This window comes from Oreochromis niloticus, linkage group LG10, assembly GCF_001858045.2.
Source record: "Oreochromis niloticus isolate F11D_XX linkage group LG10, O_niloticus_UMD_NMBU, whole genome shotgun sequence".
Taxonomy (NCBI): domain Eukaryota; kingdom Metazoa; phylum Chordata; class Actinopteri; order Cichliformes; family Cichlidae; genus Oreochromis; species Oreochromis niloticus.
In genome coordinates, this window is record NC_031975.2 from 13,022,732 (window position 1) to 13,047,834 (window position 25,103).

Sequence of the window (25,103 nt, forward strand, 5' to 3'; positions counted from 1 at the left end):
CTATTTGTGAGGCTGGGTCCAACCACCAAAGCCAGGTAAACTGTTTAGGAGTCCACCCAGACCTAATTAGTAAAGTTGACGTTTGGAAGGCAGATTGACTGCTAAATCAAAAGCCTTGCCTCCTGCTCAGCATCCTTTCTGTGAAAGTTTTGAGTGCCTCTCTGATCTGGCTGTCCAAAGGCCTCTGAGAAGGCAGCAACTCACTCACAACTCAGAGGAAGCAGTCCACCATTTTCCAGCAGTGAACCATGGCCTCAGGGTTAACACTACTTTCAGACTTAACGCTCACTTTCATACCTAAATACTGTAAGCAAATAGAATAATTTCCACTACAACAAAAAAAACCCTTAAAAAAACAGAGGCATGATTTTGTTCTTAAACTGGACACTCTTCTCACCCTGGCCGTGGCCTGGGTTCATATCACAAACAGGAGCAGAGACAAGTGGAAAGTTTGGCAAACTCCAAGCACATGCTGAAAACCTGACTGATCTTGTGCGGAGAATGCTCACAGATTTCACTCCACTGCAAGCAGGAGAGAGGTACTGATGATGTTTAGTTACTTTTTTTTTTTTTTTTAAACTTTTTAAAAATACACATCCCCATTTTTTTTTGTTTTTTTTTGTTTTTTTTCATTCCCTGCTCCTTTTTTTTGTTTTAATTTCAATTTAATTTGGCTTTTATTGAGTTTTTTGGTTTCAGTTTAATGCAAAAATGGATATTCTCTATTAAAAGTATTTGCAAGAAATTAAGTTTAGGTGGTTAGTAACTAACTGCACGTTTGTCAGCACAAAGAGAACAAGTAGAATACATTTCCACACAATGCTTTTATTCATTTAAAGGAAATGAACTCAGACAGAATTACTTTGAATGTAACATAAATCCAAGGAAAATTAACAGCTGAATGTTTGAAAGGAACACAGTACCTGAAAAAAGATTAAGAGGAGCTCTAGTAGTTTGTCCTCGGTCAGAAGCTGAACACTGTCAATGTTTCTATTACAGATGGATTTGAATCCAATCTGGGTTATTACATAATTTTTAAGACTCTCTCAACACTACGCACAAATGGTACTTAAGTGTATCATGCTACCAGTCTTCAATTAGTACCCATAATATCCAGAGCCTCCATTAAACACAGAGGAACATTTAAACCAAAACAACACACAATATTCTTCCACAGGATGGAGTCACGTGTGTTATTAAAATTGCTGTAATTGATATTTTGTATGATAAATGATAGTGACAAAACAACACAACAATAAAATGATGAACCTCAGTATTACTGCCCAAATGCACATCACATTTCTGTCAGTGTTGAATTCACACTCATTGCCACTACACCCATGAGCAACAATTCTATTACTGCAGGTTTACTGACTGACATTCAGGGTTATTTCTTTGATCCCTTAATAAAATATCCTCACGTGGTTTTGTCATTTTGACAAAATATGTGGGAACAACTTGTTCAGTACCATTAAATATATCCGTATCCACAGTCTCCAACAAGCAGATTATTAGAAAGTAAATCCACCACAATCAAAAGCGTCAAAATCAGAGTCTGCCACTTCAAAGTCAAAGCTGTTAAAGTGGGGGGAGTTGAGTGCAGGAGTGCCAGTGTGGTACCCTCCTGCTGGTCCTATGCTGGAGAAATCTGTGTTGAGTGGCAGATCCGGGGCTTTGGCTTCCAGATTAGAAGATGAGCATGCGCCTAAATAACCCATGGCAGATGAAGCAGCGGCCCCTCCCATCAGCAGATAAACTGCCTTCATTGCTTGGGCATTATTGATAGTGCCGTGACGCAAACAGCCTGCTGAATATGCACCTCCTTTATGATACTTAGTACGGGAAGAATTCCTGCCTGTTGAAATGAACAGTTTGAAAAACATGTTTTAATAAACTATCTATGCAACATTTTTACATGAAAATAGAAGAAACACCAGTGTTCACCTTTCTCCTTCGGGGAAGCGCCAGTCATCGGCCCAGGGGAGGATGACTCTGTGTCGCTGACAGGTGGAGTTGGTGGATCTTTATCCAGGATTTGCTCAGGCACAAGATCTTGAAGAGTAATACGTGGTTGTGGCATCTGATGTCGCTTGCAAGGACTGAGAGGTGATGAGAGACTCTGTGGAAAAGAAAATGAAGATGCTGTTAAAGAAAAATAATGTTCCCAACACAATGCCTGCCAGGAATTCAAAGGAATTAATTAATTGATTGATTAAAACACACAAAAAAATGTGCAGAGCACATTCTTTATGTGAATAAATTAATCTAATTTCCAAAGAGTCTATAGTGTAGTGTATAGTGATTTTACATGCTAATAGGGATTTTTCTTAAAATATATTCACACTTTTTCGCCCTACTGACTCTGGTGATTCACAGCCCTCTTTCTAACACCATTACAAGGTCTACATTCATTGTTTTATGTGAAGCATCTCTTGGGTACACACATTTAATGAATAGCAATGACATGCACCAGTCAGATTCATTTAAACTACCTGTCTATTGTGTAGGTCTCCCTTTTGATGCCAAAAGCTTTGACCTTTGTGACATGGACTGTTTACAGAGGTGCCCTAGCAGGCGCTTTCAGTATGTATCTCTAAGCTCTAGTTTTTTCAGCGCTTGCAGATACATACTTGACTTCAGGAATCCTGATTAGGGGAATTTTAAGGACAAGTCAGCACATTGAACTCGTTTTTAAGTTTCTCATCATTTTTTTCAGTGTGGCTAAGGAAATCCTGCAGCATCCAGGAGTGTAAATAGTCTGCAAGAAGGTTTGATAGGTGGTATGCATCAAAGTAGATGGGGTCACCATGGCTACTCTGACCAATCTGCCATACAAAGCATGGTGTGATGCCCCATGTTCTTTGACCCTTCTACTATAATAGCCAGCATTAATGTGAGAAAAAAAAAAGCTGCTGACAGTCCTATCGAGTTCATCTGTTTTGTATGATAACAAATTACAATTTGAATAATGATGGTAAACATAGATGGTGAACATAGTAAACATTATTGCTAAATAATTACACATAATTATAAATAATATAAATATGTTATTAACTTACCCTTTTCACTTTTTTCAGCACATTCACCCACTGGCTGAAAGTGAAAAAAGCGATTGTTATTACCTTTATGCAAGACATAATGTACATAAATTCATGTACAACAATGGAATACCTGGAAATTTTGGAATGTGTAGCTAAAGTATCTTTCACCTGACATATATGTTTCAAAATAGCCAAAAAGGCATAATTCCCAAACCACTCAAACTTTGTTATATTAAACTAAAATGCGTGCAGAATTAATCTAAAACAAAGCCCAAGAGTTAGCAGAGAAAGCCCCAGAACACCTGCACTCTGCAGAGGTTTCCGCCAGCAAAAGCAGATATTTATTCTGGGGCAGGATCAGAGCAAAGCAGCAATCTCTGCTCCCGCCGGAGGGTAATTTAGGTAGGTCCAAGATCTCCTTGCCTTCCACAATCGCCTCACAACTGTTTTGCAAGAGTACCAGCTGGCTGGGAGGGGATGATGCATCATGGCACACCAGGAGACTGCCTTCAGCAGTTATAAGGAGAAATCTTTTCTTCCACTGTTTGAAAATAAATCCACCTGAACCAGAAATACAGAGAGAAAGCTGAACTGTAGAAAATGCTTGTTGACAAAATGACAATGTGATAAACAATTCCAATCAGAACCACAAACCCCCAGAGCATACTGAGAGTGATCAAGATAGCAGAGGGAGCATTGTACATGTGGATTAAAGAATGAACACTGTGTCATTCCATCATCCCAGCAGATTAAAGGCAGTCAGATGGTTGGAGGATCAAGCATGAATCAGATCCTGTTGACCACCGTGTGCACATCATATAGTGTAATCGCACGCACACTTTGTGTTTACTTGTTCTATATGCCAATGGTAAACAACATATGGGTATTAAAATACCAACTGTCTAAGCATCTTTTTAACATTTTTTTTCAAACTACAGCTTTAGGTCATGTTTCTATCAGCATTTGTCACAGCTTTGAATCTTGAGTGAAACAATGTATATATAGATTTGTCTGTACCTATTTGAGGAAAAACTCATAATATGGTTGCTAATGGATACAAAGATGAGAAAACTGATAGGTTTCTCCTATTAAAATTGTACTCAAGAGCACTGCTAACTTATCCTATTTATCATCCTTTTGTTTAACACCATCTCCATGTTAGATAGACAATGTAATGGAAATTATACATAAATATATAAACAAAATCTGCATTTGCAATAGCATGACAGGAAGTACACAACAAACTGGGAAATTACCGTAAGCCCTATAAAAAGCAACACTTGCCTACCACTAGAAACATCCACACCTGAAGTAAAGATCCAACTCACCATACATCCTGAGCATCCCCTGATGTATCCCCGAGATGTTCATGTTTACAGTCGATGTGTGACTCCAACGGGCTGAGAGAGAAATGTTTGCAGACAGAATGGCCAAAAAGCACACGAGGCTCAATGTGAGTTTTTAATGCTCAGCTTTAATCCCCAGTCAGCTGGGACGCTCCACAGAGTCAAAGTTCAGCAGCATGGTATGAAAATGGGCTGTGATGACACAAAGAGTGCTGTAGTGCGTGCAGAGATACTGTGTAAATCAGGATGATTTGATTGTTTTTGAATGTTTGTTTTTAATACCCATTTGCTTTTACATACACCAAATGGATATTACAACTGAAAGTCATTTGAAATCATCAAACCATCACCAGACATCCATTTCTTTTATTAAATGCACACCATGAATAGTAAGCCAACAATATAATTAATCTTTCAGAAGTTTTGTTGCTGTCATGAAAATAAAAATAATGACATTTTGGGGTTTTTTGGGGACAATTTAGTGCATTGTTATCTTAAACTGTGAATATTTATCAACCCGTGTCTAATCAGACAATAGTGCACTTACATTTACTTAAAAAAAAATAAGTCCACATTTAAAAAATTGTAGGTTTATTGGAACCTATCAGGGTTGTAAATGTAGCTGAAATGCAAACTAACTTGCAATGACTTTTCAAAGTTACCAACAAATAATCTAAATGAAGATATCCTTTAATCAACTATTATTATATAATCTAGTAAAATGCATCCATTGAAAAATAGTTGAGTAAAGGTTAACTGGTGGAATGCACACTTGGGGATTCGGTGACAGTGAATAAATGCATTTATCGTTTCAGGCTAAAGAGGATTACTGTCTAATGAATGGTGGAGTGCCTGATAAAACTGAGAAACTTTAAAAGCTTAAAAATGGTTGAAGTGAACATTAACCTGGTTTTAATTTTTCTGTCTTTTTCATTCTTTTTGAGTTGCAGCTTTTGCTTGCTGCATTTTTTGTGTGTGTTTATTAATTGTGTATAAGGCTACTTGAGCCACCGCTGATCAAACTCATCTGCATTACACATACTGTTTAATGCCAAGTCCAAGATCAACTAATAGTGATATTACAGTCAAGCTTACCCTAATGTAATGTACCCTAATGTTTTCACTATCCCAGACTTTTACATTAATTTAGGAAAAAACACAGTAAATAAAATTCAACATAAACACTGTATGTGAAGAAATGAAAACTGAAAAAATCAGCTGTTCTAACAAATAATATGCTAAAATTCCAATGATGCCACAACCACCATAGCATATAATTGAATTGAATAGTATGTAAGTACAATTAATATGCATTTGTGATATGTGTGGTAGTCTACTTGAGTTACTGCACATTAACTAGTAAGTTGCTTTCTTTGAAACAGGTTAACTGTGAGTGACATTAGAAAACTAATGAGCAAAATCCATAAATTCTCTAAATTTGTGTCAGAGGCAATACTTTACAAATAAGTAGCTAAATGACTAAACTTTACAAAAAGACTGGCATGAATTTCCCTTCTAGGGCAAATTCTTATCCCTTCTTATTCCTATTTATCCATATAAATTATTAAAGTTTTTATTAATAGTCATCTTAATAGTTCACAAACAGGATTTTCCTGATTTTTCTAGACAATTCCAGTTTGCTGTGATATGAGTGACATGACAACCTCATTTGTAAAATATTTGAAGGAAATATTTTAAGAGAGCTGATCCTCAAACTGTTTTCTGAAACAGTCTCCAGCTGGGAAGAAGTCCCAACAGCGCTCCTGGTACATCTTCCACACATATGACTCCTGAAAAGACATAATATAAGAAAACAAGAGGTAGTGTGAGACAATGAATGGGAAACACTAACTAAAGAAAAACTGTAATAAAAACATTCAGACTGACCGGCCCAGTGTGCTCGGTCTCATCTTTGTTGATAAGGTACATTAAAAAGAACCTGGAAAAAAAAAGATCCTGTTAATATTTTCTCATTTGTGCATCCATGTACAGATATACTATAGTTAAGCCCATAAATATTTGGACAGAGACAACTTTTTTTAAAATTTTGCTTCTGTACATTACCACAATGAATTTTAAATGAAACAACTCAAATGTAGTTGAAGTGCAGACTTTCAGCTGTAATTCAGTGGGTTGAACAAAAAGATTGCATAAAAATGTGAGAAACCAAAGCATTTTTTAGCACAATCCCTTCATTTCAGGGGCTCAAAAGTAATTGGACAAATTAAATAACTAAGAATAAAATGTTCATTTCTAATACTTGGTTGGAAACCCTTTGCTGGCAATGACAGCCTGAAGTCTTGAACTCATAGATATCACCAGATGCTGGGTTTCCTCCTTTTTAATGCTCTGCCAGGCCTTTGCTGCAGCAGCTTTCAGTTGCTGTTTGTTTGTGGCCTTTTCTGTCCAAAGTTTAGTCTTCAACAAGTAAAATGTATGCTCAACTGGGTTAACATCAGGCGACTGACTTGGTAATTCAAGTATATTTTAGTTCTTTGCTTTAATAAACTGCTTGGTTGCATTGCCTATATGTTTTGGGTCATTGTCCATCTGTATTACGAAACACCGCCCTATCAATTTGACTGCATTTAGCTGGATTTGATTAAACAATATGTCTCTGAACACCTCTGAATTCATTCGGCTGCTTCTGTCCTGTCCTGTGTCACATCATCAATAAACACTAGTGTCCCAGGGCCACTGGCAGCCATGCATGCCCACACTGCCTTAGCCGTGTTTAAGATGATGTGATATGCTTTGGATCATGAGCCGTTCCATACCATCTCTATACTTTTTTCATGCCATCATTCTGGTAAAGGTTTCATTTGTCCAAATAATGTTTTTCCAGATCTGTGCTTCCTTTTTTAGATATTTTTAGCAAAGTCAAATATAGCCGTCTTAAGGCTTATGAGTGGCTTGCACCTTGCAGTGAACTCTCTGTATTTACTTTGATGCAGTCTTCTCTTTATGGTAGACTATTGATACGCCTATGTCCTGGGAAGGAGTGAAGGAGTTTCTCTTTAACATTGAAATGATTCTGCAATAATCCACAACAGTTGTCTTACATGGACATCCAGGTTTTGTTGCATTGCTGACTTCACCAGTGATTTCTTTCTTTCTCTTCTTTTTCTTACTCCTAATATTGTAGTCATTTCTCAGATGGGTTTTTTCTGTTTTTGCAGCTGAAGAATGGCTTGTTTCACCTGAATGGAGAGCTCCTTTGACCGCATGTTGTCTGTTCAAAGCAAAATCTTCCTAATGCAAACACCTCACCTCAAATCAACTTCAGCCCTTTTATCTGCTTGATTGATATTTACATAACAAAAGAATTGCCCACCTCTGCCCATAAAATAGCCTTTGAGTCAACTGTCCAATTACTTTTGGACACCCTCCCTTTAAAAAGAGAGTAGCGCATGCTAAACAGCTGAAACTCCTAAACCCTCCACTCAATTTAAATGTTGATACTCTCAAGTGAAAGCAGATAGTTTACACATTATGTCCACCACACCCATAAGACAGAAGAGGGGCACTCACATGTAATTGGCCAGGTTGTGTTCATCAAAAGTGTGAGTCTCAAAGCCATGCGGCGTTGTATCAAAGTAGTCACTTCCAATGCCACATATGAAGCATTTCGTCTGCACAAAAAAACAGTGTTCAGTGTGGCATGATAAATGTGTGCAAAATATAAACACTGAACACGACTGTACCTCCATGTCTTCCTTGACTTGCTCTTGTTGGTCTCTGAGTTCTCCAAAGGCGTCAATGATCAGACCTGCAGTACACAATAACACAATCATCACACGTGTGTATAAAATCTGTCAAGAGCCGAACATGTCCTAAAATCACTTTTCTGTGCCAACAGTAATTATCCAGATGTTCCTCACACTGTCCCATTGTGTTTCTTTACTTTTAGTTCAAACCAATTATACAACTATAACATTTGATGAGTAATGAGGGATTTGATAAATGTCTCCCAGGAGAGGATTTTCTGTACCCTGAATGATGGCCAGCAGGATAACAATGACGAAGAAAAAGAAAGTAATATCAAAGACCACTCGATAAAGCTCGTATTCATCTCCAGCTGGGTCTTCAATCTCATCTCCAATGCCTCCGCCTGCTCGGACACCCACATACATGTGGAACAGATAACACTGTAAAGTAAAAAAAAAATGTGGGAAGTGGCAAAGTTGTGAGAGGAAGTACAAAGTTTGTTTATCATCCACAATCACGTACAGTCATCATATCGTCACATTTCATATCTGGTTCGTCTTCATCTTCACTCTTGTTGTAAAACTTGCGGAAGAAATTGAAGGCAACTACGGTGTAAAGATACACAACCACGGCCAGCAAGCCCACTGTCATCATGAGCTAGCGGGGAGAAGAAGAAAGAAGAGTGAGCAAAGTGAAGCTTAAACAACATTAGTGCTAGTGAGTATTTCCTGCTCTTGCCTGTTTGCCATTGTGTGTGACTGAGGACAAGATAGTGCGAAGAGTCTTGACACCCATCGCAATATCCAGCAAATGACAGGCGAAGAAGAAGTTGTTGTAATGCCCAAGCAAAGACATCACCAAGTACCAACAGAGGTAAAGAAAAGTCTACAAAGAGATGTGTATAATTTAGTACAATGTAGTGCAGAAATAGTATAGTATGATATAGTATATAGGTTTGCTTACACCATCTGTGAACACCACACCAAATTTCCAGATCTGGTACTTGATGTCAATAGAAGTCGCCCTAAAAGAGACAACATTCTCTTTAATGTGCTTGTTTTAGTTTTCAGAAATCATGCCAAATGTGCATCTGACTGTATACGATACCATGCAAACACAGAGTTATCTGGTTCTTCCTGTTTCTTCTCATGTTGTTGACTCACATCCAGGGAAGCTAAATCAACCCCCAGGAGCTCAGCAATTCTTTCTCTTCCATAAATGTCTCCGTATTTATCAAGAACCTGGACATGGACATGCCATTACATGTGAACATGCTGTACTGAGCTCAAAGTTAAGACCACCTGAGTCAATCTTAACTCACCTTTCGCTTGACAAATTTATCCCAGTAGTTGTTTGGGAAAGAGCTGTAGGGAAATAGGATCATTTGTCAATTACATTAAGAAAAAAGCTTTTCAGAATTTTCTTGTGAACCTGCTTTATCTTCTCACTATTAAAAAATTTCTAGATCTTTATCTACGTACGGTGTATTCAGGACTAATCTGTCCCACTGCCCCTTGATGTCATCATCCTCCGGTTGCTCAGTGATGTAGAGGCCATCAAATTCCAGCTTTCTCGCAAGTTCTTTCTCTCTTTTAAAAATGACCAGAGGAATCTGGCAGAAACGATAGGAAGTGCTGTTTCACTGAGGTATGCAGATGATTCAATAAGATTTATCAAAATCTGTCAATATTGATGAAGAAATAGAGATGGAAATTGATAAAAATTTAGCAATTCCATTCCATTCTTTTTCATTATCGACTCTCTGATTCTCATTTGATTCTCCCTGGCTTTGCTTTGAGAGTCACCACAATTGCTAAGCAGCATAATTAATTACTCCCAGGTTAAAATTATTTATTATACTACTCTTTATATTACTTTGCTTTCTCTTTCAAATGACCTGAAACGTGCTGGATCATAATTACTACTTAACAACAGACCTAACAACATACAGCCCCATACACCAACACAAATCCCAATCCTAATGAGGACACATACATGATCTCATTATTTAGGTATGAACGCAAAGCTGACAGCACAAAGCAAAGTTGAAAACCAGCATCAAGAGACTTTAAAGCCATCGCCACAGTATTTCTGCTGTAAAAACATGAACGGGTAATAACGGAGGCATCAGCCTGACTACTCATCTGTTTGTTACCTGTTGAAGTTTAGGGTCTAGTTACTGGGCTGGGGTCAGCAAACACAGCTTTATCATCACTCTGGGTTCTTGGCTAGCTTAGCATTAGCGTTGATTATTATGGACCTTAGACCATGAGATCCAGTATTTCAAATTCTTATATGTAATTTTGCGTATTATAATGTTTAATTAAATACTATTCAAACTACTGCCTTCTCCTAGACTGGCTAAGTAAATGCAACAACAATCATGGAGAAGACTAGTGACAGTTCTGCAGATAACAAACATCAACACCCTCCACAGGAAGGGTAAGCTGCATAAGGTCAGTGCTGAAAAGGCTGATATTTTGCAGCGGACTGTGCCAAAGCCTATTATTGATAATATGCTAGGAAGAAACGCACAAGCAACTGCAATCACTGAAGCCTTGAGAGAACTGTTAATAAAAGTCCACTCAGAAACTTAGGAGAACTTCATAACGAGTTAACTGAGGCTGCTGTCAGGCTTGGTAATGAGCTATAACTGTCGCCTTCCTAATATCAAGCCACTCATGAACTAGAGACATCGTCAGAATTGTTTGAACTGCTTGAATTGTCTCAGATGAAAATAAATGTTGTATTTCATTTGGAAATTGGATCCAAAGTCTGTAGGAAGAATGCAGAGGCACAGAAACCAGGATGTGTGAAGTCCAGTGTAGCTTCTGCTATCTATGATGATTTGGGGTACCGTGATATTTGCTGGTGTTTTTGGTGGTTGGTCCACTGTGTTTCATCTAGTCCAAAGTCAATTTAGGCATCTAGAAGTTTTTGGAGTAATTCATGTTTCCATCTGCTGACAAGCTTTATGAAGACACCGATTTCCAACACCTAACACCTACACATAGTACCAGAAGTACCAGGGTTTTCTGATCATGTTATGGTTCGGCTACCCAATGCTCTCCTGACCTTACTGTTAGGAGGAAGATGAGAAACACCTGAACCAAAAATACAGATGAGAGGAAGGGAACTATCAGAGCAACCTGGGCTTCAAAAAAGACCTCAGCCGTACTGATGCAGATATTTATAAATGAGTCTCAGACAAATATTGAGTAAATAAATGAACATACTTTTTGATGGACATTTCTATATTGTAATTCATTTTAGGAAATATTCTAATAATTTGAGATACTGGATTTCTGACCTTTGTGATTCATAAAACCTGAAAAATTTATTTTACATGTAATGATTATAAAAATTTGAAAATTTGCCTTTCTGAATTAAACATAAATTTATTTTTTTCTATGAAATCATTTTTTACTATGTACTAGTACATTTTAAAATGTTTGTCCAGCTTACCTTCAGGCAGTTGTAGCCAATGATACAGATGAATGAAATGACTGTGTGAAGCATCGCAAGAAAGGACAAAGTAGGCTGCATGTATCCAGTGCTCTCCTCTAAATAGTAATAAACTGGAACATCTTCCTCATCTTCATCTCCTCCACCATTAATTCCGGATCCTTCAAGCTCTTCGCCTGAACCTTCAAACAACGCAGACCCTTCGAACAGCCCGCTTCCCTCAGATAGTCCAGAGCCTTCCATCTCTTCACCCTCAGGCGGGCTGTCCGACACCTAAGAGTTGACAGGGTAAAATGATCAATGAACAGACAGTAGCCACATTAAACAGACTCATCCCAGTCTCCAGGTAAAAAAGGGATAGATTAAATTAAAGGTATTTCTTTTTACCTTATAGAAAAGAAGAATGAAGTTCAGGGCAAATGCAAGGAACAGAGCCAAAAAACGCAGGTTGTAGAAGTTTCTGGAAAGATAGTTCTATAAAAGACAGATAAATATTCTTCAGCTGATCAATCACTTCATACTGACATTAAAATTGCACAACAAAATCACTTTTGACACAAATACTACCATAAATTTATTCCTTTGGGTTTCCAGCTCAGTCCAGATTTGAAAACCTCCACCCTTTTTCAGCTTCTTGTCTTTTTTGGCTGCTGATTTCTTTGGTTTTTCTGGTTCTACTTCTTCTTTGCTCTCACATTCTTTCTCTGTTTTCTCTCCAGTTTCAGCACTAAAAAAATAAACAGTCTTGAGTTAATGTCATATCAGTTCATTCCATCAATTTAAAAATCACAGTGCACTAAAACGTCCACGGTCTTTTTCTTAGCTCGGGAAGTTGCTTCAATGCAATGAAAACCAACCCATTTCATAAAAATGTGCATTCAGATAATCATTAACCTCAAACTGTTCATAGTTGCTTTTTGTTATCCTCCTAGACTGTCCTGGCTAAAAAGTATAATCTGATTTAGATCCATGGAAAGGAGAGAGAAATGCTTGAAGCAAATTAGTATAGACACATCACCAACTAAAGAGTCTTACTCAGCCTTTTCAGGCTCCGTAGGAGGTTCTTCTACAGGAGGAGGTTCTGGTGGTTTCTGACTAGCATCAGTCTCTTCTGGTGCCTGTAGACAAAAGAATCTACTGCACAAGACTTGATTTTTTCTATCCACATTTTTGGTAGATGTATAATCACAAACAACTGATGAATAAGACTAAGCTACTCCTTACCATTTTTCTCTTTGTTATGGGAGTTCCTTCAGGAGTTGGAGGTTCAACTGGTGCCTCCACACCCATATCTCCAAGTCCACCTGGAGCATCCATTCCTGGTATCCTCCCACCCTCTTTTTCTTGGGTATCCTCCTCTTCTTCCTCTCCACTCCCAGTCTCACCAGTATCTGTTACACCTCCAGTGTCCTGTTCCTCCCCTGTCCTTGGCTCCCCTGGTCCATCGCCATGCACATCGTCCTGGGTGGGATCTGGCATGCTGGCTAAAATCTCAGTGACTGTGATATTTTTGGCTCCCTCTACCAAGCCACCTCCAAACAGTGTTTGCCAGATGATCATAAAGATACCTTTGCATACATTGTAAATGAAGTGTAGTATACTCATCAGTATGGTCCAGAAAAAAGTGGACAAGGCCACTACAATCTCCTTGAAGGTCATCTTTCTCACTCTACGATACTGTCTGCGAAGGTTACGGAAGGTGAAAATGCCGAGGAAGCTTAACATGCTGTTTATAAAATCTGCAAAGGCAGAGGTTGATTCATGTGGCCCTTCCCTTCCATTATTATCCTCATCTCCTCCTCCATTTCCTTCCCCACCTCCTCCACCCTCACCTCCCCCTTCTTCCCCTTCATCTTCTTCTTCCCCCTTTTCCTCTTCCTCCTGCTCTGAAATTTGTGAGGCTATATTCATCTCAAAGATGGTGTCTTCACAGAAGTTGACAAACATCTCCATCTTCTCTGATTCGCCACCCTCATTGACGACATCAAAGATGAACTGCCGTTTGGACTCTCTTACTTGAGGCATCTCCCACTGTCTGCGGTTAACCTCACTGATTTCAAAGTAGATGCGTTCAATTTTTCTGCTGGCTCCCATTATTTCAATACGCCCCAAGAACGGACGGAAGTAGTTCAGCACACTCTCTGCTTGTTCCAGGAAGTTCTGTAGCCTGGTGTCATGAGGGACATGCTCAGACAGATTGGTGAGCAGCACAGCAATGTTGAAGCCAATGTCTTTGGCGGGTTCCTGGAAGCGACTGGCAAACTCTTCATAATTGATCATGTCATTTTCATCTGCTTCTGAGCAGGACAAAAGAAACTGAATCTCAGAGGGGGAGTACTGCTTTTGACTGTCCATCGCCTTCTGGAAGTCCTTCTTTGAGATCAGCCCTCGAGGGTCTGTCACATAATCACGGAAAGCATCTGAGGCCACGATATCTTTCAGTTTGAGGAACATGTCAAAGAACTTGAGTATCATCTCCACATTGCTGGAGGACTCTACCAACATGTCTACCATCTGGCGAGCGATTGTACCATTTACCACATTTCCTGAATAAATACAAAGCAGAATTTAAAAAAACAAACAAACTGGAAAAGGATAAAAAGATGAAAACTGACATGAAAGCGATGAGAAAGTTATTTTACCCTCCAATAAAGACAGCAACATAACAACCATATCTTTCTGTAGGTCAAGAAGCTCCTTCAGCAGACCAATCTGGCTGGAGTCCTGTGACCATGAAAGAAGAACAAGACCTTACAGTAATGACAACAATACTGTCTTGAAACATAAAGACACAGTCTTTGGCAAAGTTGAAAGCACAAGTTATACTGTAAGTGTCAGGAACCCAAAACCTTGTTATGATAAGAAGTGGACATTCAAAGTACCGTGTGTTGTATACAATCACATTCATAACAAAGGAGGATGTTAATGAACCAAATCGTCATGCTGAGAGAATTTATGAAACAATGCCATAATGTGAACACTTTGTTTCCCATTTTTGTGATAAAACAGTGCTTAAATCTCATGTACCCCTTTGTGAATATTATATTTCTATGACAGTGAGCATTAGAAGTTAAAGCAGAAGCTTGTGTGTAAATGTAGAGTTAGGTCCATAATTTACTGGACAAAGATACCATTTTTGTAGTTCTGCCTCTGTGTACCACCACAGAGAATTACCAGTTTTATACACAGCTACTCAGATACTCAAAAGTAACAGAACTAAGGGATATAATTTAAAATTTAACGATTGATTATGATACCTGGATTAAAATAATTTGCAGACAATGACTATGTTGCACTGTTCTTGAGTGTAACTAGTGGTTTGCACTTAGTTGTAAACTCTCTGTATTTACATTCATGAAGGCATCTCTTGATTGCAGAGCTTAGGAATAATGCACTGACTGTGAGTGTTCTTGATATGGTTAGATGTTGTAAAGTTGTTTTTCTTCATCAATAAGGAAATTCTATCATCATTCACATCAGTTGTCTTTTGTGGTCTCTCAGGCCTTTTGGTGTTGCTGAGCTCACCACTGCATTCCTTCTTTGTAGGTTTGTACCAGATATTTGATTTGGATTCTCCTAAAGTATTATGTTATTTCTCTGATATGTTTATTTTTTTTAATTATCCAGTAAATTTTGAGACAAGGTCGGGACTGTGTAATTCATCAAGAGGTAATTCCAAATTGTTGTAAAACCCCTTGAATTAAAGCTGAAAGCCTGTTTGATTTAAACTGCACTATGGTGGTGTACAGAGGAAAAACTACAAAAAATTCATAGATTTATAGTTATTTTAAATCGAAGCAACACACAAGCCACAGCTCAACACACCATAAATGGAAAAAAAAAAGATGTTAAAAAATTGTAATCTCTGTTAAATGTGTGCACACGAAGTGGATGTCACATTAAAGTGTATTTTCAAAGACAAAATAATTTCATATTAAAGTGTATACTCCAACAGTTGAGGTTAAAAGTCAGGCCCTCCCTCAGGAAGTTTTGTAGTCACCTGCTTCTTTGTCACAAACTGACTAAGTATAAACTGTGTTTGTTTTTAATTATAAGGCTGTTGCTTTAAAACTCATGGTGCTAACATAATTCTGAAAATTGCTTTATAGGGTAAAAACTAAAAAAACTAAAAAAACCCAAAAAGACTATTGCAGTGTCTGAAAATATACAGTTTGCTGTTCATGAGGCCTAATGTGCTACAGAAAGGGTTAGTTCACTGTATAGTGTACTGAAAAAAATAAAAAATAAAATAAAATCTGATATATATATGAAACTTTTTTTCTATTTCCTCAAATGACTCAACATGCTAGTATGTCAGTTTTGTTTGGAAATACACTGTAATCAGCATTAAGTAAATACTGACTCTTACTGAGTTCTGTTAAAAGCAGGTGGATATAAAACAGCCTGATAAGAGAAACCAACATTGAATAAATGAAACACTAGTAAACACAATACTGCATTAATAAATAAAAAAAGTAGATACATACTTTACCCTGCATTGACCATGTGGAAGACAATTTCAATAATAAATAAATTATTCAGGTGTTAAACAAAATACACTCACATTTGTTTTTTACATTTTGCGTGTGTGCTTTCTTTCATTTGACAGCAAAACAATGCAAGTTTAATGTAGACTTTGAAACACAATGATAAATGTAAAACAGAGAAGCTGACTGTGAGACTATCAGCTAAAGAGCAAAAGCACACGGTAAGGTAATTTGTTTTAGGTGTGTAATATTTGTTAAAATATGCTGAGCTGGGAACTTACAGATCAAGCATAGGTCATCTCTTAATCTGGCCACATGTTTAAAAAGATTATGCATGCAAAAGCTATCAATGATAAATGTTATTAGCCTCAGTTATCTGCAGAGGATTAATGCACTAAACAGAATGGAAATGTCAACATATGTAAATATTTTGACCTTTTGTTTATAGCACGAGCATCACAAATAGCTTTCTGTATTTTAAAAATCATCCAATTAGAAAACGCTTTAACACTGTGTATAGTTATAATAATTGAAAGCAACAAAGAAAAAAATCATGTTTGCTCATTATTATATAATATTTCATTTAAAACTCCTGGTGCTAAACATACCTCTGGCAATAAACAATAGTTTGCTATTTATGTGGTCAAGTGTATATAAGAATTTTTGTTTGGTTTGAGATTTTTGATACTCAACAGTTTTGAGCCTCCTTCATAAACCACACAGGTTTGGACCAGAGGCCTGCCTGTACTCCACTGCTCCTAAGCACTGAAGCACTAATACATGACATAACCCGATACATTTTTAAATGCAGAGCTGCTTAAGGACCCAAAGATCTTCACCACACGACTGGTTTTCAGCTTTGTCTCTAGTGTACAGAGATGTCTTTGGATTCTCTAAAACTTTTAATGCCATTATTTTCTGTTGATGATGAAATCACCACATTTTAACAGACTATTTACACACCAACCATTTCACTGACTGTTGAACCTTTCTCTAACTTATTAAAGTCTGAAAGACTTAAGGAACACTTTCTGTAAAGCATTTCTTTTTCTTTGTCGGACAACATACAAATTAAATAAATATTATAAATATTTTTTTTAACCATAGTAATTGATTTACAGTTCCCTTTTCCCATGTTTTGAACAGTAGTTCAACTTTTTAGTAATGAATTCATAAATAGGTAACTGAGTTCATCTTAAAGTATAACTATATGGTATAGTTTTAAATTAAAATAGTAAATGGTATAGAATCAACTGGGCAAGTCTTATTATTAAATCTCTTAATGTGTATTATATTAAATGCTGATGAACTCTATTTTTTACACAAGGCAATTCACAACAGGAAAAGGTGCAGGTAGTCAAATAACAATGATCTCCCAGAAAGGGAAACCATTGTCACGGAGAGCCTGCATAAATAATACCATAAAACTGATATTTAAGCAGTAACATGAAACTCACAAAATTATAATTTAATCTTTTACACTAGTACTTAGGCAACATGTCAAAATATGACTGAAATGACCAATCAAATACAAAATGAAATAAAATAAATATTTAAAAAAATAGAAATTGTAATATTTTCTGTAATATTGAGGTGTACTGTAAGGTGCTTCTGTCAATTGTTTAACAGAAAAGTTTATGTGTTTACTGTCAGGTTTATAACAACAGAGCTTTTTCATGTGCAAGTAAAGGAAAGAACCATTGTAAAGTATAAAACCAGTGGAGGTACTTCAAAAAGATTTTCTTGATACCACGTCTACACTGAGTAGTTTAACATGCTATACAAACACCATCAGTGTAAAGCTAAAGCTTTTTTTTTTGTAAAGCTGAAGCTTGATTTGGATTTATGCAGAAAATCTACGTCCTAACTTAGGTAGTAACCAGAAACTCATATTCATCCCTACACTGCAACCTTCCACGTCATTTAACTCGTTGTAGTACGCATCAAGCAGACGTGTAGCTACATTTCTTGAAAGGCGCACGTCAGGTTACGCAGAAAGTTGTGGCGTAGGGTTAAAATGCGGTTGCATTTCATGGCATAAGTTACAGCATAGATGTGATGCAGAGGTATAATTCACATGTAATGGGCATCACACCTTTTATGTTTACCACTGACTTTCTTTCATGGTCACTGAAAATAAAATGCAGCATGAGAGGTCAGGAGGTGAATTGATGATGTTACAGAACAGAGACAACACTGTCTTCACGTCTACAAAGAAATAAATACATTTAATTTGGAATTAATTCGATTGATTGAATTATATGTACATACCTGTGCCAGCTTCATCATCATGTGGGCAAAGACATGAAGAAAGCCAACAATAGCATCCCACAGCCTGCTGTGGGCCAGGGACTGTTGGTTGCCATTGCATGGACCCTGAAACGAGAGACTATGTGTTTTACGCAAAACAGCAAAAGCATCCACTCTGTATAAAGGCCTGATTTGCTCCAGTGTTACCTGGATATATTCAGTTAGACTGTTGAAAATCTGTTTTGCCACTGTCATAGCTTTGGAGAAATTTTTTTTGCCTGGTTCATCGATGACATCCTTCCCAGAGTAATACCAGTAGAAGTCACTTATAGACTCCTTGAATGAAAAATAAGGGGTCATTAGAGAAATTTTGATACCATACTGCGAAAACACTTGCATAGTTTTAAAATGTTTAAAAGAGAAACTCCTTTTACTATATGTGTAGCTTTGCAATATCACAAGCCCCACCATAGCCTTAAAACCTTTATTTTCAATCTGTATATGGTGCACTAACTGCAGCCAGTGTACCTGGAGACGGAGAAGGTAGTCCACTGTACAGATGATGACATTGATGGTGGTTGTGCTGCCTGTTTGAGTCCGCAAGTAGTTCTGAAAATCTGCATTAAAATTGACATAATTTTGAATAAGAAGATATGTGATTCATGAGTGGCTCAGTTTATTGTTACTCTCATTTGACACATGAGTAATTCCCACCATTATTGTGACCTTCACAAAGCAACTGCAAGAAACGGAAGAGGTCACAGGTGAACTCATCATCTGCCATCACTTTCTCATCTAAAAAGATAAGACAAATGAATGAATCAAAGAGATACATTCGAGCTAAATCAGATTACACATAACGTTAAAAAAGTCTAACAACTTATCTGAGTATAAGAAATGTGAGGATAATAACTAAAATTCATTACTCAACTTACCATCATGAATACAAGGATTTTAGTATCAGGCACCTCAATAACCACCTCTGACTGAGTGCTGCTCGTTTCAATAAAATTAAGGATGACTCTTTTTTTTTTTCAAATTCAACCCCATTTCCTAAAAAACGTGGGAAGCTTTTTAAAATGTCAGGAAAAAAGACCCTATACTATTTAACTGGTTTACTTTACAAAACATACGAAATGTTGAAACTGAGATTTTTTTTTAAACATCATTTTTATAGAGCACTTCAACTTAAGAAAACACCAGAAAATAGAAAAACAATGCAAAAGCACACATCGTGGCTCAAGAGTTGGGAGTTTGCTTTGTAATCGGAAGGTTGCCGGTTCGATCCCCGGCTTGGACAGTCTCGGTCATTGTGTCCTTGGGCAAGACACTTCACCCGTTGCCTACTGGTGGTGGTCAGGGGGCCCGGTGGCGCCAGTGTCCGGCAGCCTCGCGTGTGAATGGGTGGATGACTAGATATGTAAAGCGCTTTGGGGTCCTTAGGGACTAGTAAAGCGCTATATAAATACAGGCCATTTACCATTTACAAAACATTTAATAAAGCACAGTGGAAGTAGAAAAATACTGGTGGCCGTCAGTTCTACACCTCAGTGTACTAGCAGATACATGTGTGGTATCCATTTCAAAATTCTGCTTCACATTGTTCTCGAGTTATCGGATTCACAAGATTTTCAGAAAACTTGACCTCTGACCTTATTGTCATTGTTTGTCTGTTAGGTAATTGCTTTGGTGTGTTATGAGGGGCAATGGGGATGGCCTTATCAATAGGAAAAGCTGTAAAATAAAAAGTTCTAAATCTACAAACTTCTTTATATTCTTAAAGTTGTCCAGCGGGCCGAACTGGAGTCTTTGCTGGGCCAATTCTGGGCCCCGAGCCTTATGTTTGACACACCTGCCATAACGAAATGTGTGTTTTGCTTCACACTTCTGTGAATTTTGTGAGGTTTGTTTTGTGCACTTTTGCAGCTTGTGTGTGTGTTTTTTTTAAAATTTCCATTGTTTTTATATGCTTTTTCATCGTTTTTCTATTTAATGGTAATTAGTTGTAGTGTGTTTGACCTCTCAGAGCCACCAGACTTTTGGATGTCATGACTGTAAAAGCTTTGATACAGTTTAGCAGAAATGTTTGCCACAAGTAACAGATTTAATGTTAACAGTTTGAGTTTGGGAACTGATAACATAAATAATCTTGCATTACCAGTTCAGGATCTCCTTTGATTGTCTATAAAGCTTTTCTTTTTTCATAACATGCTTTCACTGAAGTTCACCAGACTCTAAAACTGAAACTGAAAAGGAACATCTAAAAAACACTGCTGTCTAGTTGGCAGCATTTGCTGCTCAAAATTTGTAAATATTGTTCCATGTTAGAGCTGAGGCTTTGTAATGTGGAAAATTTTTGGTTTCCACATTCCTTATTGTACCCCCCCCCCCCCCCCCCCCCCCCCAAACCCTCACAGATGCTAGCTTTATAATTTTGTGCTGAAACAAGCCAGACGGTTGCTCTCCTCTTTAGCCCGGAGGACTCTGCTTCCTTAGCTCCAAAAACAGTTTCTAATTTTAACTCGATAGATCGAGGACAGTTTTTAACTAAACTCCATATTGAGGCCTTCTTAAATCTTTGTTTTATTGGGGGTTTTTTTTAAACATGGTCGGGTTATAACTCGCATTTGTAGGTTCTGACAATTGTTTTCAGAAATGCTTCTGAGCCCTTGTAGTGACTTTCATTACATAATCACGCCTGCTATTAAAGCAGTGTTGTGTAATCCATTGTCATCGAGGGACTGAAGATCACGTCCATTCAATCACAGTTTTGACCCCTGTGCACAGAGTTGTGTGGAGAGTTGCGAGTTTCAGTGCTTTCCCTTGTGTTCTCTTGATGCTTCAAATCTTTGAATAACATTAAGTACTGCGGATGATAAAATCTTTTTCTGATAAAATTCTTTCAGTTTTAAACCATATCTCCATTTTCTTTAAGTTTCTTTAGTGATATTATGCATCTTTTTCAGCTGTTTATTGTCGTATCCCAACTTCTTAATGTACTTATTGCTAAAATAAGATTCACAGTGAGGATTTTAAAAAAAGAATACAATTTCTCAGTTCCAAAATTTGATACGTTGCACTCCTTTTGTTTCAGTGTTTAACAATATTGTGCACAATGTCCCAATTTTTTGGGAAACAGGGTTTTAATATAAATCAAAGAAATACAAATGACTGCGGTTTGACAAAGTCTGACATACAAGCACATGTCAGGCACCATACACGAGGCATCAGCATCACATGCATACACTAAATTTAAAGAGAAAAAAAACAAAAAAACTGAGACAGTAACAAACATTTGGTCACAACATGTATAAACTGAGACAATGATAAAGGACTCTTGTACAGACAGAAACAAAGCAGTAAAGTGAAATGTTAGCAGCAGTCAGAGGTGAACCCGCGATATTACTTGATTGATTAATTTTCTCTTTTCTTTTCAATTCCCCGTTCACCGCTGGCTACATGGAACAAGCACACAAACGCAGTATCGTGCAGCATATACAAGCTTTTGACGTAAATGTCAGAGAGGTTGGGGTTTTGTCCAACAAAAGGCTGAAGGGAATCCAGTGCATGATAGAGTACATCCGAGAAACCACACATTTCTTGTCACATGAAACTTAATTTGAAGGAGATGTATATTTGGATGTGCCACATTTATTCATAATTTCACAAATTGAAATAAATAACAATCGAGGAGACTTTCAAAACTTTAGCTCTATATAGTTTAGTTTATAGCATCATTTGTGGCCATGTTTCAAGATAAGAACAGCCTCTTTATAAGTCATGTGATTAAGAAATGTGCAAGAAGGTATTAGGGTTGAGAAATGAGGAGCTCTATCACTATTCATAACAAATATCGTTCATGAAAGTTTCATTCCCAGTTTCAATAGTCGTTCATGAGCAGAAAAGACCGGATTCCATCCAAGGCTTTTTGGAATGAACAAGACACGTGAGGAAGGGCGCGAGCTGTGAGCATGAAAGATGGAGAGGCATCCAATCCTCTCTTCAATGTTAGAAAGAGAAATGAGGGAGCAAAAAAGGACAGGGGAGTGAAAGAGGAGCAGCAGTAGGACAGAGAGGCAGATGGACAGAAACATGATTTACCCCGATCTAGGTTCAAGTCTGAGGGCCATGAAAGGAGGGACAAGGGAGAGGTGGCAGTGATCGTGGGGAAGGGAGAGAGGATCAGTGTGTTGACAACAGAAGAGGACTAAGAGATGAGGAGGGGGAGATTAACAACATTCCATGGCAAATTCATTCAGCTAGAACTTTAAATTAACCTCCAGAATTAGATGAAAAAAGTAGGTGAAGCCCAATAGACAAACTACTAAACATACAGAGGGAAACATTTGAACCAATTTAAGTTAAATCATGAATATGTAATTCTTTAACAGTTATCCAAGGGTTAATAATACTTTATGTTAGGAACTAATCACTCAATAAATGAAAATTTGTACAGTAATGGCACAGATGGATTTAAACAAAGATGAATTAATAGATGCTTAAAATGTCTTAAATCTCATCATTCATGTGATAAAATGAACAATGGCATGAATAGGTACTCACTTATTCTTCAGTTGAATTACAGAAAGTGATTTCTCTTGACCTTTCAAAACTCCTTTGAATCTTTTTACTTTGCTATTGTGGTTTACACAGGAAAAGAGTCTAAAGTATATGCATTTGATTCCTCCAGTGTCTTTTTACTACTCAAAGCGTATATTACTGTGTAATGCGATGGTTTAACAGCCAACACCATAATCTGCATTTATAAATGATTCTGATCATCGACTATATAACAGCAGCTGCAGTGTAACACCTTTTCTGCTGTTCAATGTGAAAAGGTGATGCTTAAGAAAAACAGCATGAAGACTTACTGGTGCCTTCCTCTGAAACCATGCCCAGCCCCTCTGCCTTGTTCTGCCTCTCAAAGGCATTTAGATCCAGGACACTGCACAGAATAGAAAGCTTTTTTTTCCTGTTTACTATTAAAAATTATAAACCACATTTACACTTTTGTTGAGTATTTGAACACTGACCAGCAAGTCTGCATCAATGCCTGGACACTCAAAAAGAAGCCCACATCCTTCTTGTCCTTTAAGTACTCCAGCATTTTCTGTCAACAAATAAGGGTAATTCAATAAAGGGTCTTCTTTAGAGGTATCTCCAAATTTATAATTACATGTGTTTATTTTAAAAAGGCATACCCGCTGAACCTCACTGTTCCCACCGTTAAGGATAGAAATACCCAGCTTGAGGGTTGTAGACACCATTGGGCCCGTTTCACCTGCAGGAAACAATAAGCCATGAACACAATGCGGGTAAACAAAGCTAACCAAACATAAGGATAAAGACTACCTTTGCAGGCACTGATCATTTGCAGGACCATTTCTGCAGCGCCACGATTATGCAGTCTAGACTGCTGGTACAAGAGTCTTTGTTTCTCCATTTCTTTTTCCTGCGGTCAACACAAACATTATGAGGCTTTGCTCCCATTTTATGTCACAGAGAGAAGGTAAAACGGTAGGATGGACTATAGAATCAAATTACAAATATATATGCAGTGCTGAACAAATCTCTTACACCCAATGTAGGATTTATGCCACAGCTGCTCTAAATCAACAGTATTATTAATTACCAAAATATTTTTTATGTTTCTATAATGGTTAATCCACCAGCGCTTTGGGGTCCTTAGGGACTGAGTAAAGCGCTATACAAATGCAGGCCATTTACCATTTACCAGTATGCACAAGCTCTTAAACTGAAATTACATTTTTAATACAAAATTATCATTATTGTTGTTTTCAATCGACTTTTTTTTTAAATGCACGTTTTCATAGAAAAGCAGAAAGAATTGTAAATTGTTATTAGAATTTTTTTTTTTACTAAGATGCCAAATTGTTATATTGCAGTACTGAAAAGAAAAAGTAGTTTTACTGATTGACTGTCATTCTTGATTAATATCTGATAATTCAGTTTGTTTTTTGATTAATAAATGACCACATAATTTTTAGTTTTAAACAATTTTTTTGACAGATTTTTAAAATATTTGTGTTGTCTTGTTTGTGTAAGAGGTGCTAATAAATTTGTTAAGTGCTGTATATATTTGCTAAAAAAGTGGTTCATCAAAAAAAGTCCATTCTATCAATTAAGATTTAAAATTTAATTTCACATTCACTTGCCTTTCACACAAATCCCTACCGCTTTAAATCATCATCACCAATCAGTTTAACAGTTTTTTTCACTCTATGTTTGTAGAAAAATGAACGTACCTCAAAAAGAAAATCTACATTAATCATTAACCGTTGTGAATTACCAATTAATTATTAATGTCCTTTCATGGATTTTACAATAATTTTATCAAGATTCAGATTTTCAGTGTCAATTCAAAACCTGACTCTTGCACACATTTTTTCAATTCACTTCATTAGTCACAGGGTTGTTACACTACTTCTTCACGTTTGCTGGCTGGAGCAAGCGTTAGACTACAGGAAACATTTCCACTGGCTTAGCATTTCAGCCATGTAGACACCCAAAGTTTCTTAAATGCAGCGGTCCTGCAAAGAAGATACTTTGGATCAAAGCCTTTATTCTTCTGTATCAGAGATAATTCTTTGGCTTTCCATAGCAGTCTGTGCTTACTTTGACAAATGACTTCAAATATTCATGCAAAATAAAAACAACATTTTTCTTCAGCCCTTCTTCTTCTTCTCTCTTTTCTTTTTTAAATCTAAATGGCTTTCAATATTCATCTTTATTCTTAGCACTGAGCCAATCGCATATTAAATGCCATTTATGGAAAGGAAAAACAG

The 25,103-nt window shown here is 37.2% G+C and overlaps 1 protein-coding gene across 1 annotated transcript in view; it reads right to left on the reverse strand.

Moving 5' to 3' along the window:
* Positions 1 to 809: 809 nt before the first annotated feature.
* LOC100708262 (ryanodine receptor 1) overlaps positions 810 to 25,103 on the reverse strand; it is a 59,050-nt gene continuing 34,756 nt past the window's right edge. Inside the window, exons 83-112 of the mRNA XM_025910866.1 lie at positions 23,650 to 23,749; positions 23,499 to 23,578; positions 23,331 to 23,407; positions 23,169 to 23,242; positions 22,399 to 22,416; positions 19,012 to 19,092; positions 18,826 to 18,914; positions 18,505 to 18,633; positions 18,319 to 18,423; positions 14,203 to 14,284; positions 12,785 to 14,106; positions 12,596 to 12,678; positions 12,128 to 12,287; positions 11,948 to 12,034; positions 11,561 to 11,833; positions 9,577 to 9,707; positions 9,417 to 9,459; positions 9,203 to 9,336; positions 9,059 to 9,119; positions 8,834 to 8,980; positions 8,618 to 8,752; positions 8,379 to 8,535; positions 8,092 to 8,156; positions 7,919 to 8,019; positions 6,275 to 6,326; positions 4,370 to 6,177; positions 3,344 to 3,602; positions 3,060 to 3,093; positions 1,945 to 2,119; positions 810 to 1,855 (exon numbers count right to left, since the gene is read on the reverse strand). Of these exons, the coding sequence (XP_025766651.1) occupies positions 6,082 to 6,177; positions 6,275 to 6,326; positions 7,919 to 8,019; positions 8,092 to 8,156; positions 8,379 to 8,535; positions 8,618 to 8,752; positions 8,834 to 8,980; positions 9,059 to 9,119; positions 9,203 to 9,336; positions 9,417 to 9,459; positions 9,577 to 9,707; positions 11,561 to 11,833; positions 11,948 to 12,034; positions 12,128 to 12,287; positions 12,596 to 12,678; positions 12,785 to 14,106; positions 14,203 to 14,284; positions 18,319 to 18,423; positions 18,505 to 18,633; positions 18,826 to 18,914; positions 19,012 to 19,092; positions 22,399 to 22,416; positions 23,169 to 23,242; positions 23,331 to 23,407; positions 23,499 to 23,578; positions 23,650 to 23,749 (3,882 nt within the window). The 3' untranslated portion in view covers positions 810 to 1,855; positions 1,945 to 2,119; positions 3,060 to 3,093; positions 3,344 to 3,602; positions 4,370 to 6,081. The remainder of the gene's footprint in view (positions 1,856 to 1,944; positions 2,120 to 3,059; positions 3,094 to 3,343; positions 3,603 to 4,369; positions 6,178 to 6,274; positions 6,327 to 7,918; positions 8,020 to 8,091; positions 8,157 to 8,378; positions 8,536 to 8,617; positions 8,753 to 8,833; positions 8,981 to 9,058; positions 9,120 to 9,202; positions 9,337 to 9,416; positions 9,460 to 9,576; positions 9,708 to 11,560; positions 11,834 to 11,947; positions 12,035 to 12,127; positions 12,288 to 12,595; positions 12,679 to 12,784; positions 14,107 to 14,202; positions 14,285 to 18,318; positions 18,424 to 18,504; positions 18,634 to 18,825; positions 18,915 to 19,011; positions 19,093 to 22,398; positions 22,417 to 23,168; positions 23,243 to 23,330; positions 23,408 to 23,498; positions 23,579 to 23,649; positions 23,750 to 25,103) is intronic.